The 14,390-nt window shown below is 52.8% G+C and overlaps 1 protein-coding gene across 4 annotated transcripts in view; it reads left to right on the top strand.

Moving 5' to 3' along the window:
• Gdpd5 (glycerophosphodiester phosphodiesterase domain containing 5) overlaps positions 1–14,390 on the top strand; it is a 78,380-nt gene that overhangs the window by 49,463 nt on the left and 14,527 nt on the right. For 3 of the 4 annotated variants that reach the window (XM_013350177.2, XM_026784383.1, XM_026784382.1), the window contains 3 exons: positions 3,858–3,961; positions 6,527–6,620; positions 7,271–7,330. In XM_013350177.2, coding sequence (XP_013205631.1) covers positions 3,858–3,961; positions 6,527–6,620; positions 7,271–7,330 — 258 coding nt within the window. The remainder of the gene's footprint in view (positions 1–3,857; positions 3,962–6,526; positions 6,621–7,270; positions 7,331–14,390) is intronic. The other variant, XM_026784384.1, reaches the window with a different exon arrangement.

Genomic DNA, 14,390 nt, shown 5'->3' with positions numbered 1-14,390 from the left:
CCCGAGACATCCTTCCCGTCTCTGCAGCTGGGTATAGTTGCTGCAGAGCTGTAGCCCCGAGACATCCTTCCCGTCTCTGCAGCCTGGTGCAGTTGCTGCAGAGCTGCAGCCCCGAGACATCCTTCCTGTCTCTGCGGCTGGGTGTAGTTGCAGGGCAGGTTGCTGAGTGCCAAGAGCCAGCACAGGATGTGTGGGGGTGGGAGGCCATTGAGGGTTACGGGGACACAAAGACATTCAGGAAGAGCCAGAGTTTAGGCCTGGGGGTACAGCCTGCAGAAAGGGAAGGGTGAACAAACACTTGGTCTGGGGTTGCCATACAGAGACCCAAAGGGGCAGGACAGGTTCGGGGGAGCATCTCAGAACTCTCCTACTTGGTGACCTCTCTGACTTCTACCTGCCCACGGTAACCCCCTTGACTGCTGTCCGCCAGATGACCGTGACGGTCATAAAGCTAGACGTGTGTGGTGACTGCCTCGAGTGGTAGGGCACAATGGTGACGTGGTCAGCAAGGTCCTTCCCTTTCTGAGCTATGTGCTGTAATACGTTCCTGCAAGCCCCTCTGGTACCATGCAGAGAGACAGAGGGCCAGGGCCTCAAAGTTCACTGGCATGGCACTGGCCTCAGAGGTGGGTGAGGCAGCCCTCTGTCCACCCTAGGAGCCCAGATGGGCAGAGCATACCCAGGCCTTTTCTCCCTTACAAGGCCCATTAGTGGCCCTGAGAACCTCTGTATCGGTGGGACTGCTTGGAGGCCGCTTCCTCTGTTCTCCTCACTTTCCTTCCCCTTCCTATCTCTTCCAACCCCCGCCATTCAGTTTCTTCCTCTGATTGTTCCTGGTATACCACCATACACCTCTCTCCCTCCCGCGCTGGGGCCTCTTCCTCCCCATCTGTCCTTGTCTGTGGCTGAATGACCCCCAGCTTCTAAGGGACTTTAATCACTAGGTTCCCCAGCCCTGGCTTCTGAAAAAGGAGGTTCCTAGTTCCTGGTTTCTAAGGCCCAGCCCCCTCCGGTCATGCCTACCTAGTGACTCTAACTTTGACAGTCCCCAGCTGCTGAGAGCCTGTGACCCCTCTTATGTGCCCTGCCCTGCCTCTCCACACTGTAAGGATATGGCCAAGTGAGCCCAAGACCCCTGCCTGTCCTCCTTCTCCACCCTGGGCCACCTACAGTTTGGGCCTCCTGCCCTCTTATCGATGTTGTCTGGAGGTTTGTGTCATGCTTGTGGCAAGTCCACTGCCCTCTCTATACCCGGGCTGTTTGCCTAGGACAGGTCCCAGTAGGTTCAGACTCCCCCCATCACCAGAGACTTCCTCTGCCCCAGTTGGCCGATTGTGGGTGCGCCCTGGAGTCTGTGGAGCTGTGGCCAGTGAGAGTTCACGCTAGATGATGTGATAGGAAGGTGGGGTGTGCCATACTGAGTGGGGGCCCGGTGTCAGAGGTGACCTGGGACCTGCCAGCTGGACTCCAGGAAATTAGACGTTCATGAGCAAGTAGGAGCTGGAGACAAAAAGGCAAACTGCCAGAGGGACTGGACCTAGGGCTGGTGGACGGGGGTGGGGTAGAAAAGGTGCAGGCGCTGGGGAGGAGGGCTAGTGACACTCCCAGCCATCTTAGTGGCCCCCCCGAGGTCATGTCCCCACAGGAAGACAGTGCCCTGCCTCCCCACTTCTCTCCCCCTGAACCTGGCATAGCCCAGGCGTGGGAGAAATGTCACCTTCATATCCGTGTTTACACACAGAGCAAGGTTAGGCCCAGCAGCCCGGCTCTCCACATGACTGTGAGTGGTGACAACAGCTCACCCAAACATGGGTCACCAACTTGAGTGACTCACCCTGGTATGAGGGTGTCCGTGCGTGCTCAGTCGTGGCTTTTCCGGGTTGGGAACCTCTCCTGCATGGTGGCAGGGGGCCATTCATATCAAGCTTGTGCTATCAAGGCTGCTATTGTATTAGTTTACAGAGGAGAAACAACCACAGAGAGGTTGTGTGACCTCTAGAGGCGCACAGCTTGTCAGTGGTGATGGGGATTTTAGATCCCTAGGCTGTCTGGCTCCAAACACAACATTTAGTTACTGAGGTGGGATGGAGGGGTTCTCGGAAGCTAGGGGATGTCTTTCCTCCTCCTGATACCCTCTTCCCTAGTCATCGGTACTAAGGGGTCCCTTGCCACCTAAGGGCACAGGATATAGAGTTTAGAGAAGAGGGAACGTTGATTCTGTGGAGCACAGTGGGTTTGAGGGACTAAAGCTGAGACCAGGAAGAGGGGGTGACTTGTGACCCAATTCCATGGGTCCTCCGTGGGAAAATGGGAACTGAGGTGACAAGCCCAAGCCCGTGGTCTTTCCCAGTTGAGCGGATGAAGCTGGGGAGTCAGGGGTCACACACAGAAAGAAGGGTGAGGGCCCAGGAGGAAGTTAGCCCATTGGAACTCCTGGTCCTTTTGCCAGGCTGGCTGTCCTGTATTGGAGAGGACGGGAGACAAACAGGACTTTGGGGGACTCAGCGCTCCAGGGGTGAATGATCTGAGTTCATTTCATTTGCAGATCATGGTTGTTGACCTCAGCAGCTTCTCAGGGCACAGCAAGACAATCTGCCCCAGTTTGTGCTGCTGAGCTCAACAGAGGGGTGTAATCTGGGGAAAACCTAGGGCTTGGCCAACCGGTGCATTTGCAAGCCTCTGAGCCCAGGCTCCCAGGAGCTGCCTGACTGGGTCTGTGTTTACCCACTCCAGTAGATATCCAGAAGGTGTGGTCTTTCCCAGCTCAGCCCCATGCCCCAGCACCATGGGCACCATGGGGAGAAGGCAGTTGCTACATTTCTTCCGGGTTAGGGAACTCACTGGTCCTAACCTTCTGCTGACTAGCTGTGTGACACTGGCAAACTGGTTGGTCTCTCTGGGCATCGGTGTTTCTGGTCAGTGGCATGGGGTAGAGGTGGTAAGCCGGGTGTCTGCTGTGTGAACACAGAAGGACGAAACAGGGCAGGGCAAGGGGCTGGGGGCGTTGATAGTGCTTGCCTAGCGCACACAAGATATCCAGAGTTTGATACCCAGAACTGCCTTAAAAACTGCTTGGCTGGCCAGGCGGTGGTGGCGCACGCCTCTAATCACAGCACTCGGGAGGCAGAGGCTGGCGGATCTCTGTGATTTCGAGGCCAGCCTGGGCTACAAGAGCTAGTTCCAGGACAGACTCTAAAGCTACATAGAAACCCTGTCTCGAAAAACAAAAACAAAACAAAAAACTACTTGGCTGGCAGGAAATCTGACTCCGTGGTAAACAGTGCACATTGCTCTTGCAGAGGACCTGAGTTCGATTCCCAGCATCTCAGAAGTGCCTGTGACTCCAGATCCAGGAGGATCCACAGCCTCTGTCTTCCATGGTTGTACACACGTGCACAGGCACGTGCGTGCACCATGTGCACACAAATAAAGATCATAAAATAAATCTTAAAAACAGCTGAGCTTGGGGACATATATCTGTAATCCCAGCAGGTGGGAGCCAAGAGGACCAGGCATTCGAGGCCATGATTAGCTATGTAAAGAGTTTGAGGCTCATCTGGGCTGTAGGAGACGCTGTGAGAGGCTTTCTTTGTTTTTAGGGACCAGCAGCAGAGCAAGAGACTAACACACACTGGGCTGACCCTGGTTGCAGCAGAAAGGTCTTAGGTTGCCTCTTCCTGGTGGATCCCTAACCCTGCTCCTGGCTGTCCACTCTTGTAACTGGGTTCTCTGACCCTGGACAAGTCGTGTCTTCCTTGAGCCTCAGTTCCTCATCAATTCCTGGCAGCTGAGGCTTCAGGAAGGGAGGGCAGGGAGAGCCGCTAGCTGTGACACTGTTTTCTGTTTCGCTCTTGCAGTGGGAACGGCTATGGTTTCTGCTCCTGGTCTGCACCTTCAGCCTCACCCTCACCTGGCTCTACTTCTGGTGGGAGGTTCACAATGACTACGATGAATTCAACTGGTAAGTGTAGTTTATCCCAAGACCCAGCTCGGCCCTGGAAGTCCCACAACCAGCTCTCTGTGGCCTCCAGGCAAGGTCCTGTCTCAGACTGGGAAGACAGAGCTCTGTGGCCCTGGGACTTCAGGAAGGCTTCTTGGAGGAGGAGATGTGGGAACTAGCCAGAGAGAATTCTCAAATACCTCCTCAAGTTTACAAGGAGATTCAGGGCTGCTGTCTAGCCCCAGAGCAGTATCAGCCTGAGGTGGAGGGCTGCTAGCCCCCTTTGTAGACAAGAGCGCCAAGAGAGATGAAGCCCTGGATGGAAGAGGAGGTCCCTAGCCTCAGTCTCCCTGGCTCCTGTGGCTGAACTGGCACGGCTGGCAGATGCCATTGTCTAATTCAGCTCTGCCTCCTTTGGGGGCACTTCAGGTCCACGGACAGGGCTCCCCCACTTACCTCCTCCATTGCCAGCTTTTTGTTGACCAAAAAAGGCATGGGCAGGGAAGACCCTGGGTACTTCTGAGAACTCTTCTGCTGACAGATTTTGGAAACTGAGGCCCAAGTTCAAGTATCCAGTGTGGAGAGTTAGGGCTAGGGAGCAAGCCACTGGTATGCTCTGAGTTTCGTTTTCCTTCTTTGAGGTAGGGTAACTACAGTCTCATCAGGTTCTTAGGAGGAGAAGATAGGGGGATGGGTCGGGCACAGAGCTGCTTCCGGGGAGGCTAAGTGTTGGGGATGCACGAGAACGTTGCTTGCTGGCCTTCAATGGCAATCCTTAGACAGCAGCAAATGCCCTGTATATACGGACAAAGTGAGGTCAGAGGAGGGACCCCATGGTCATACAGCCAGTCCGTGTCAAAAACACATGTCAAGTACAGTCTGAGGAAACAGAGCTCAGAGAGGGTAGAATAGGCTCTGTGAGGTCACACAGCAAGCTGATGACAGATCAGTGGTGGCTGTTTGACCCTCACTAGCTCTCTGTCATTGGGAAGACTCGGCAGATGCCAACCCTGTCTGGGAGGCAGCCACAGAGGCTTGCCTGTGAGCTGCAGTCCCTTTGCTTGCCAACTGTTTCTTGGGAGGCCGGAGCTTCGCTTGACTTTCTGGGATTCTTTCCTGCACCAAGGTTCAGCACTGGCTGGGCATAGGCAAGGAGAGCCACCTAGGGCCAGGAGTGACATTGAGTGCCTTTTGACATTGAGACACAGTGCCGTCATTGACAGAATTCACGCCAGAGAACTACGCGGTAGGATGGTTGCAAGCAATGTTTTACGGAAACTCCGAGTTTGTCCTGTGATGCATGCGGCCCACAGGCTGCAGGTTAGACACACCTGGTAGGGTAGTGTGTGTTTATCCTGGAGGCTTTCCTGCCAATGTGACCACGCTTGAAAGGCCAGTGAGACCAGAAAACTTTTCAGGAGTACCTCCAGGGCCAATTCCTGGCCTTCTTTGGGCCTCGGTTTCCCAAGTTGTACAATGAGATGAGCAGAGCCTGTGATTTGTTTCCCCGCCCCCAGTGGTAGGAGGCTTGGAGCAGGGCCCTGGGAAGGTGCAGGGAGGCAGATACCCTGCCTGTGGAGTCTTCCTGATGTCCCCGCCTCCTCCGGGCAGACTACGTTGTGTCCTGACACTAGCTTACTCTTTAATACCCTGAGAGAATTACTTTATCCTCTGAGCCTTGCTTTCCCTACACACAAGGAGGCTGAGAGTGAGTCATCATTCTGGCGAGAAGCTAAGCCGCATCCTTCAGGACCCTTTAGAAGTTCACTCCTTCAACCCTGTCTTTCTGTTTATAGCAACCCAACCCAGGGAGACAGAAATGCAAAAAGATGTGTCCATTTTCTCGTTTTCATGTGAGTTTATAAAGTGAATCATTGCAAGCTATGACGTCCCGCTAATGGGAAGCTGGCTGTCTATGGCATATGAATCCAAGAAGTCACATGCTGCTTAAAAAAAAAAAATCACATTTTCTCAGCATTTTTCCTGGTCTCCGTGGATGTTCTTGTTAAAGAGAGTTTGTTATGTCCTTGTCACACGCCTCCCTCCTTTCATTCCCCGGAGCCCTGTGAAGGGTTTTCTCTTACCCATCCTACAGGTGAGCAGACAAGAGTGTTGTAACTTATCCGTTCTTAGGCTCCACATCTTCATGTTTGAGTACCTCTTAGAATCTGTGATGCCTGTCACCTCCAGAGTCCTATGAGCCGGCGAGAGGCAGTGTGGGGATTAGATCCCAGAGTGTGATTGTCCCTCAGAGCTGTATTGACCACGCTCCTGAGGGCGGCAGGGGTGGGGTGTTCATCTCAGATCTGCTGTTCACACATGTTCACACAGGTGCGGGGGCCAGTGGGCAGGAAGTCTAATGGCTTTCAGAACAGTGATTCTGGGCTCTTCTGCCTCTTGCTTTCTGAGTGCCCTCCAGAAGTAATCATAGCTGGCGATAAGGGAAAGCCCTAATAGCCATATGGGATGGGAAGGGCTCTCTTGTGGCTCCCCAGCTGCAGCTGCGTGAGAACTGAGATGATCCTAGCTCCTTGACTGGGCAGTGGCCCGGCGGAGGTCTGACCTCTGCCCCTCTCTCCCCACCAGGTACCTCTACAACCACATGGGCTACTGGAGCGACTGGTCCATGCCCATCCTTGTGACCACAGCTGCTGCCTTCACGTACATCGCAGGCCTCCTGGTATGTGTGGAGGGGCTCCCTTGGGCTCATGTGACTCTGCTCCTAGTAGAGGAAGGCATGACCTATGCTGGTCTATAGGGGTGAGGATACTGCTTCTGCCCAGACCCTGGAGCATTGCTTGAGTCTGAGGCCCGAGTCCTCCAAGGGAGAGTGTCTCATCTTATGAGGCTCCTTCAGCTGTCTCTCTGGAAGCCCCTTCTCACCCCCACCCCCAGGCCAACAAGAACCATTCTGACTTTCGGCACCTGCCACAGATGCCTTTCAGAAACTGCTTGGGCTGCCTACCCCACAATGTCCTCCGCACTGAGAGCCTTAGTTGACCACATTCTGCACTGGGGGCTCCTTGGGGACAGGGCTCAGGTCTGCTTCTGAATCCTAAGGCCTAGATCTCCCAAACCGTTGATGCATTAAGTTGGGCAGTTTTTGTGTCAAACCCAGGGACCTTTTTCAGGGGGAATTCCTAGAGGAGGCCTGGAGTAATCTGGAAGGAGACCAGGCCTGGACAGGGCTGGGCTGGGCATTCCTGGTGCCTGTGTGGAGGGTGTGCTGCCTGCCTAGGGTCAGACCAAGCGCAAGGCTGTGGAGCAGGGCATCTGGAGAGCTGGCAAGCTTTCCAGTCACACTTAGCTTGACCCCGGGCCCCTTCCCAGGTCCTGGCTCTCTGTCACATCGCTGTGGGGCAGCAGATGAACCTGTACTGGCTACACAAGGTAAGTGGAAGCTGCCCTACTGGGGAAGGAGAAGAGGCCTGGATGCAGAGAATGGCCTGGGCTGTCCCTCCCCTGGGTCTCCCCTATGACTGTTCTTCCTATCCCACTGCACCCTTACCATGCCAGGCACCCTCCAGCCCAATTCGTATTCACCCCTGTGACCCTCGCAGCCCTCTGCCACATTCCACTTTGCAGGAACAAAAAACAGAGGTTAGCCAATATGCCTAAGGTCTCACAGTGTGAGTGCAAGGCTCAGGTCAGCCCTGCAGCCTTGTCCTCACCTGCACCAGCTCTGCTTGGCTCCCACCTTCCCTGCTGGCTTCAGTGAGTTCTAGTGACGGTGCCTGCAATGACCCAGACTGTCCCAGTCTGGTCCTGATGGTGCCTAGGATGACCCAGACTGTCCCGGCTAGTCCTGATGGTGCCTAGGATGACCCAGACTGTCCCTGTCTGGTCCTGATGGTGTTCCCTCAGCGTCGGCTGCGGGGACGTCGTTCCCATCCTGTAGTAGCCCACCTTTCCTTGGCTTTGAGCCCCTTACTCTGGCCCTCCCTCATTTGCTCACGTTCTCTTCGATCCCGTTTCCTGTGCAGCTTGTGTCCCAAGCGAGGGTCTTCCCCCAGCCCTGGCAGTGTCGTCTCTCCCCCAGATGCATCTTAGAACATTTGTGTTGTCAGCTTTGATCAGCTCTGGATCCCGTCCCGCTCTAATCTGGTGCTCCTTGAAGACTAAATGGGCACTGATTGCTTCCCTGCTGCCCCCAGTGTTGGGTCCAGACTCTCATTCACACGCACACACACGCACGCACACACACGCACGCACACATGCACGCACACATGCACATGCATGCACACATGCACATACACACATGCACACATACACGTGCACATACATGCACACACGCACACACATACACATGTGCACACGCATGCATATACACATGCACAATACACACATGCACACATGCACAATACACGCATGCGCACATGCACATACACGCATGTGCACACGCATATGCTGACCGTAGGTTGTTAATGCCTGCTCTGCTTGAACAGGGCCATAGGACTGGGCCAGTCCTGGACAAGATAGAGTCACCCTTCTAGGAGCTCCACAGTGTAGAGGGAGGAGTAGGTCATCTCTTACCAGAACATGGCTAGGAGTAAACACACCATCTAGGAAGGGGCAGAAACACCTGGAAACAAACAGGACCCTTGAGATGGACCCAGCTAATCGGGGGACAGAAAGAGGGAGGCAGGGCACCAATGAACATGGGTTGGGTATATGTAACGGGAGATGTCTGTGAGCAGCGGGGGGCACCTTGGGAACCAGGCCTCGGTGGCCAGGGTCTTGCAGGGATGAAGAGAACAATGGAAGAGTCCCCGCTGGTAACTCTCTCCTGAGGACAGCTCTAGGACTTCCTCAGTGCCCTCCCTGCCCCCGCCAGCGCCCCTCCCCGTCCCCGCCAGAGGCCCTTTCTTCTCTTAACTACATAGCTAGCACTTGAAAGAGGGTACCAGCTGGCACCTGGATGGGGCACACACCCTGTGGTCACCTCCTGGGGCTCTGCCTGGCTCCCAGCAGGTCAAGTCACATGTGTTTGATCCTAAGGGAGAGAAGCCTGCAGTTCTATAGAGCTGGGCAGATCTGGAGGCTCCATGCAGGGACCCTCCGCTAACCTGCATCCTGCTCTGGGCCCTTTCTCTTCTGGCCATCCTGTCCTGTGAGATCTTGAGGCAGAAGGAGCTGTCAGACAGTGCTGATGCAGGTTGGACTGGTTTCCCACACTCTGGATATTTCCCAGGGCCTGGAAATTCTACATACATATTTGAGGAATCCTTATTATTTTTGTCTGCTTGCTTTATCTTAACTCAATTTTTTATGTGGCCCATAATTCAGACATGAAGAAAATCATGCTCAATGAAAATTTTCCTATATACACTCCTTTTTATTTTAATTACCCTCCCTGATGTGCATGTGCATGTGTGTGCGTGCGTGTGCGTGCGTGTGTGTGTTTGTGTGTGTGTGTGTGCATGGGTGTGTGTGTGTGCATGGGTGTGCATGTTTGCGTGTGCATGCGTGCGTGGGTGTGCATGTTTGTGTGTGTGCGTGGGTGTGCGTGCGTGGGTGTGTGGGTGTGTGTGCATGTTTGTATGTGTGTGCGTGGGTGTGTGGGTGTGTGCGTGGGTGTGCATGTTTGTATTGTGCGTGGGTGTGTGCGTGGGTGTGCATGTTTGTATGTGTGTGTGCATGTGCGTGCGTGTGCATGTGTGGGTGTGTGCGTGTATGCGTGTGTGTGCATGTTTGTATGTGTGTGTGTTCATGTTTGTGTGTGTGCGTGGGTGTGTGTATGTGCGTGGGTGTGTGTGTGCGTGGGTGGGTGTGCGTGGGTGAGCATGTTTGTATGTGTGAATGTGCGTGGGTGTGTGGGTGTGTGCGTGGGTGTGCATGTTTGTATGTGTGTGTGCATGTGCGTGTGTGTGCATGTGTGGGTGTGTGCGTGTATGCGTGTGTGTGCATGTTTGTATGTGTGTGTGTTCATGTTTGTGTGTGTGCGTGGGTGTTCGTGTGTGGGTGTGTGGGTTTGTGCGTGGGTGTGCATGTTTGTATGTGTGTGTGTTCATGTTTGTGTGGGTGTGCGTGGGTGTGTGTGTGGGTGTGCGTGCATGGGTGTGTGTGCGTGCGTGGGTGTGTGTGTGTTCGTCTGTGTGTGTGTGCACAGCACATATGTGGAGGTCAAAGGACACCTTCTAGAAGTCAGTTCTTCTCTCCCACCATGTGGGTCCTGGGGATCAAATCCAGGTCATCAGCCTTGGCAACAGGCACCTTTACCACTGAGCCATTTCACTGATGCCCCTTTTGCTTTAAATGGATTTTTATTTTATGAGCACAGGTGTTTTGCCTGCGTTTATATACCACATGTATGCAGTGCTTGCAGAGGCCAGAAGAGGGCGTCAGAGTCCCTGGAACTGAAATTACAGACTTATGAACTGCCCTGTGAGTGTTGGGAAGTAAGCCCTGGTCCTTGGCAAGGGCAGTTGGTGCTCTTAAGTGCTGTACTATCTCTGCAGTGCCCCTCTGTTCGCTCCTACACACACAGTTCACCTCACCCTTGCCCCCTCTTTAGAAAGTGAGGAGCCCTTCTTGGATGCAGGAAGGCCACTCTCATCAATTCCTAACACTTGTTCTTGTCCCCCATTCTCTAGGGACCTCTAGGGATTCTCTAGGGATCTCTACGGCTTCTGTTAACGCCCAGTGGTTTTCAATCTTTTCCCAGGGCTGTGATCTGTGAGAAAATAATATCATATATTTTCCTTTTTATCTTTTCTTTTGTTGTTATTTTGAGACTGCATCTCACTAGGTAGCCTCTTAGAACTCACTCTGTAGACCAGGCTGGCTTCGAACTCACAGAGATCCTCCTGCCTCTGCCTCCCGAGTGCTGGGATTAAAGGCGTGCGCCACCACTGCCTGGCTACTTTCAGAATCTTGATCTTGCCAAATGCCCTCTTTGCCACACGGAGCCAACCCATGCCCTGTAGGCAATAAATGGATGGGACAGCGGGCTGATTCCTTGGCCATTGTCTGTCTGCAAGGTTGCAGGCTGTGTTTCCCCTCTGCTCAGTGAGACTCGGTGTTTCACAGACCTGGGTCACTGGGGTTTTATCTGCTTGCTAATTTTTACAGAGTTCCTTGTAGATCCGAAGAATTGACCCTTTGACTGATGAAATACAGATAATTTAGATTTTTCCCAGTTTGTCATTCATCTTTTGGCTTTGTTTATGGTATTTGTGCCAGGGGATTTCTTTTTATAATTAAAAAAAAAAGACTTGAATCTGGCTGGGTGAGGAGGTACACACCTTTAATCCCAGAATTTGGGAGGCAGAGGCAGGTGGATCTGTGGGAGTTTGAGGCCAGCCTGGTCTATAGAGCGAGTACCAGGACAGTCAGGGCTGTTACACAGAGAAATCTGTCTCAAAAAACAAAAACAAGCCGGGGGCTGGAGAGATGGCTCAGTGGTTAAGAGCATTGCCTGCTCTTCCAAAGATCCTGAGTTCAATTCCAGCAACCACATGGTGGTTCACAACCATCTGTAATGAGATCTGGTGCCCTCTTCTGGCCTGTGGGCATATACGTGTATACATAATAAATAAATTAATTAAAAAAGAAAACAAGCCAGGCGGTGGTGGTGCACGCCTTTAATCCCAGCACTCGGGAGGCAGAGGCAGGCTGATCTCTGTGAGTTTGAGGCCAGCCTGGTCTAGAAGAGCTAGTTCCAGGACAGGAACCAAAAGCTACGGAGAAACCCTGTCTCGAAAATTTAAAAAAAAAAAAAAAAAAAAAACACCAAACCAGGCAGTGGTGGTGCACATCTTTAATCCCAGCACTCGAGAGGCAGAGGCAGGAGGATCTCTGTGAGTTCAAGGCCGGCCTGGTCTACAGAGTGAGTTCTAGGACAGGCTCCAGAGCTACACAGAGAAACCCTGTCTCAAAAACCCAAAACCAACCAACCAGTCAACCAAACAAACAACAACAACAAAAAAAAACCCACCACCAACAACAATAGCAAAAACTTGACTCTGTCATCTCTTTTGGTGCCCCTTGGGTGTTGGGTCAGACTTAGAAGGCTCCTTCTCACTCTGAAATGTTATGGGGATCTTTCTATGATATCACTGGGTAATTACATAGCGTTGCTTTTTTGACATTTAAATGTCTGTTAATCTTTTGGAAGTTATTTTGGGTCCTAGTGTGATCTTGTCAAGCTCCCTGGAGATGCTTCCCAGTGTCCCCAGCACAATGCTCCCCCAGCCTCCAATCTGAGATGCTGTTACATTCCTTTAATGCATTCAGAACTCTTTCTGAACTTGGCTCTCATTTATTTCTCTAGTTTTATGCCAAGGTCATATTGCTTTGAAGATGACAGTTTTATGGGACATTTTAATCCTGGTCTGTGTTTAGAGTCCCTGGTTCCCCTGAGTCCCCGGGAGGGGAGGGGGGAAGGACTTAGGAATGGGCAGGGACGGGGGCATCTAACCCAGTGAGTCCTGTGGCCCAGAACTCAGGCCTGTGAGGGATCCCCAGGAGAAGTTTAGGGGCCTGAGGGTGAGGGAAGTCAAGATGGGGGGTGGGGGAGCTGCTTTGTGAGATGACCTTCATGCCCAGTCACCACCCAGAGCTGTCTCAGAGGCCTTTTCTGACGGGTGTTGTCACAGCTTCCCTAGCTGTGGTGGTGTACGCTGAGCACTAGCTGCTTCTACTCCGTGGTGCTAATGCTAATTCCTCAACCCCCAGGGGCCGGGGGCCGTAGTCCAAGGCTGGTTCCCCGGAGGGCTCTATCAACCACCCAGGCCGAAGCCCAGACTCTGCCTGCCCACGGGTGTGGCTGAGCCGGGCTGGTGCCTGCTGGGCCCCATGGACACCCGGCAGCACTGACTGCATTCAGGCTGTTCTCCAGCAGCTGGTGCATGTGACATTTCTTCCATGCAGCTAGCTTCTGTCCTTCCAGCTGCTCCCTAGAACGGCACGTTTGAGAACTTCCTGTATGCCAGACGCCGCTGCCGTGTCTGTCGTCATAGTGCCAAGCAGCGGTTCTCGGGGTGCTTACTGTACGTGACGGGCGCTTTCCCGGATACTTCGTTACTTCGTTTGTTCCTCTCTGTTACCCCGTTTCGGTGACAATTACTCAGAGTGGTGGCACTCACACCGAATACGCATTTCCTCTTTGTGGTAGCTACTGTACAAAGTACTTGGCTTGCATGTTCTCTTTTATGTCCCCATAATGTCCTCCCGTCCCCGTCCAGCTCAGAGAAGTTCCCTGAAATTGTTACCCTCCTCCAATGCCACAGAGCCAGGAGTGTGACCCAGGTGTAGGGACCTGCCAAGAGGTCAATCAAGGGGCTGGAGAGATGGCTCAGTGGTTAAGAGCACTGATTGCTCTTCCGGGAGTCCTGAGTTCAATTCCCAGCAACCGCATGGTGGTGGCTCACGGCCATCTATAATGAGACCTGGCGCCCCCTTCTGGCTTGCAGGCACACATGGAGGGAATGCTGTACACATAATAAATAAATAAATAAATAAATAAATAAATAAATAAATAAATAAATAAATAAATAAATAAATAAATTTAAAAGAGGTCAATCAACAGGGCTGGATTCTTGGGTCTCAGCACTTGCATTGAATGAGTGGATGCATGAATGAATGAATGAATGAATGAATGAATGAGTTTCCTTGTTGCTATCGTAGCTAAAAACAGCAGAAATGCCAAGGCTGAGTTCAGGTCTACTCCAGGCCTCCAGGTACTCCTGGGCAAGGTTTGGGATGGGTCATGATGCGAGCCTATGTTATTCCTGTGACCGAAGGACACCATGGGGAGGAAATTCCCTCTCTGAACGTCCAACTATGCTGTCAAGCATGATGGGTAATGTAGCAGCAGCTGTAAAAACAGTGATGAAATTTTAATTGTATCAGGATTATGGGGAATCATTTTTATTGCAAGAACTTCCACTGGCGGCCCCTATTGTAATAAGATGTCTTCATAACGTGCTCATCAGAGGCTCCTGCTGTCTCCTGTGGCCACAGACAGGAGCCGGGGAACCGTGAAGAGTTCCAGGGCTCCAGAGAGGACGGAAGCAAGGAACCCTAGCTTAGTCTTGCTTAGTGTGGGATTTCGGGAGCTGTCTGTCACCACAGATCTCTATCCCTGAAGGTACCTCGATGTGCTCGTGACAGCTGTGCACCCCACTTCCTGTGGAACATATTAGAAGCCGGCTGGGGATGTAGCTCGGTTGGCAGTTTGCACATACCTGGCGTGCACAAGACCCTGGGCTCAGTCTCCAGCAAAGCATAAATGTGGTGGTGCAAACCTGCAATCCTAGCCTAGGGAAGTGGCAGCAGGAGGATCAGGAGTTCAAGGCTACCTAAGATCTTGCGTCAAGAAGAACACAGCCAGATGCAGGAGACTCAGGCAGCCCGTGTAGCAGACAACACCAGGAGCAGAGCCCTGCTTTAGCATCTGCTCTTGCTGGGATGCCCCCTCCTCTGATCCCAGCCCCCTCCCTGCAGAACT

Source organism: Microtus ochrogaster, chromosome 22 (genome assembly GCF_000317375.1).
Source record: "Microtus ochrogaster isolate Prairie Vole_2 chromosome 22, MicOch1.0, whole genome shotgun sequence".
Lineage (NCBI taxonomy): Eukaryota > Metazoa > Chordata > Mammalia > Rodentia > Cricetidae > Microtus > Microtus ochrogaster.
The sequence above is the reverse complement of the archived record's forward strand: the minus strand, read 5'-3'. Positions and strand labels throughout refer to the sequence as shown.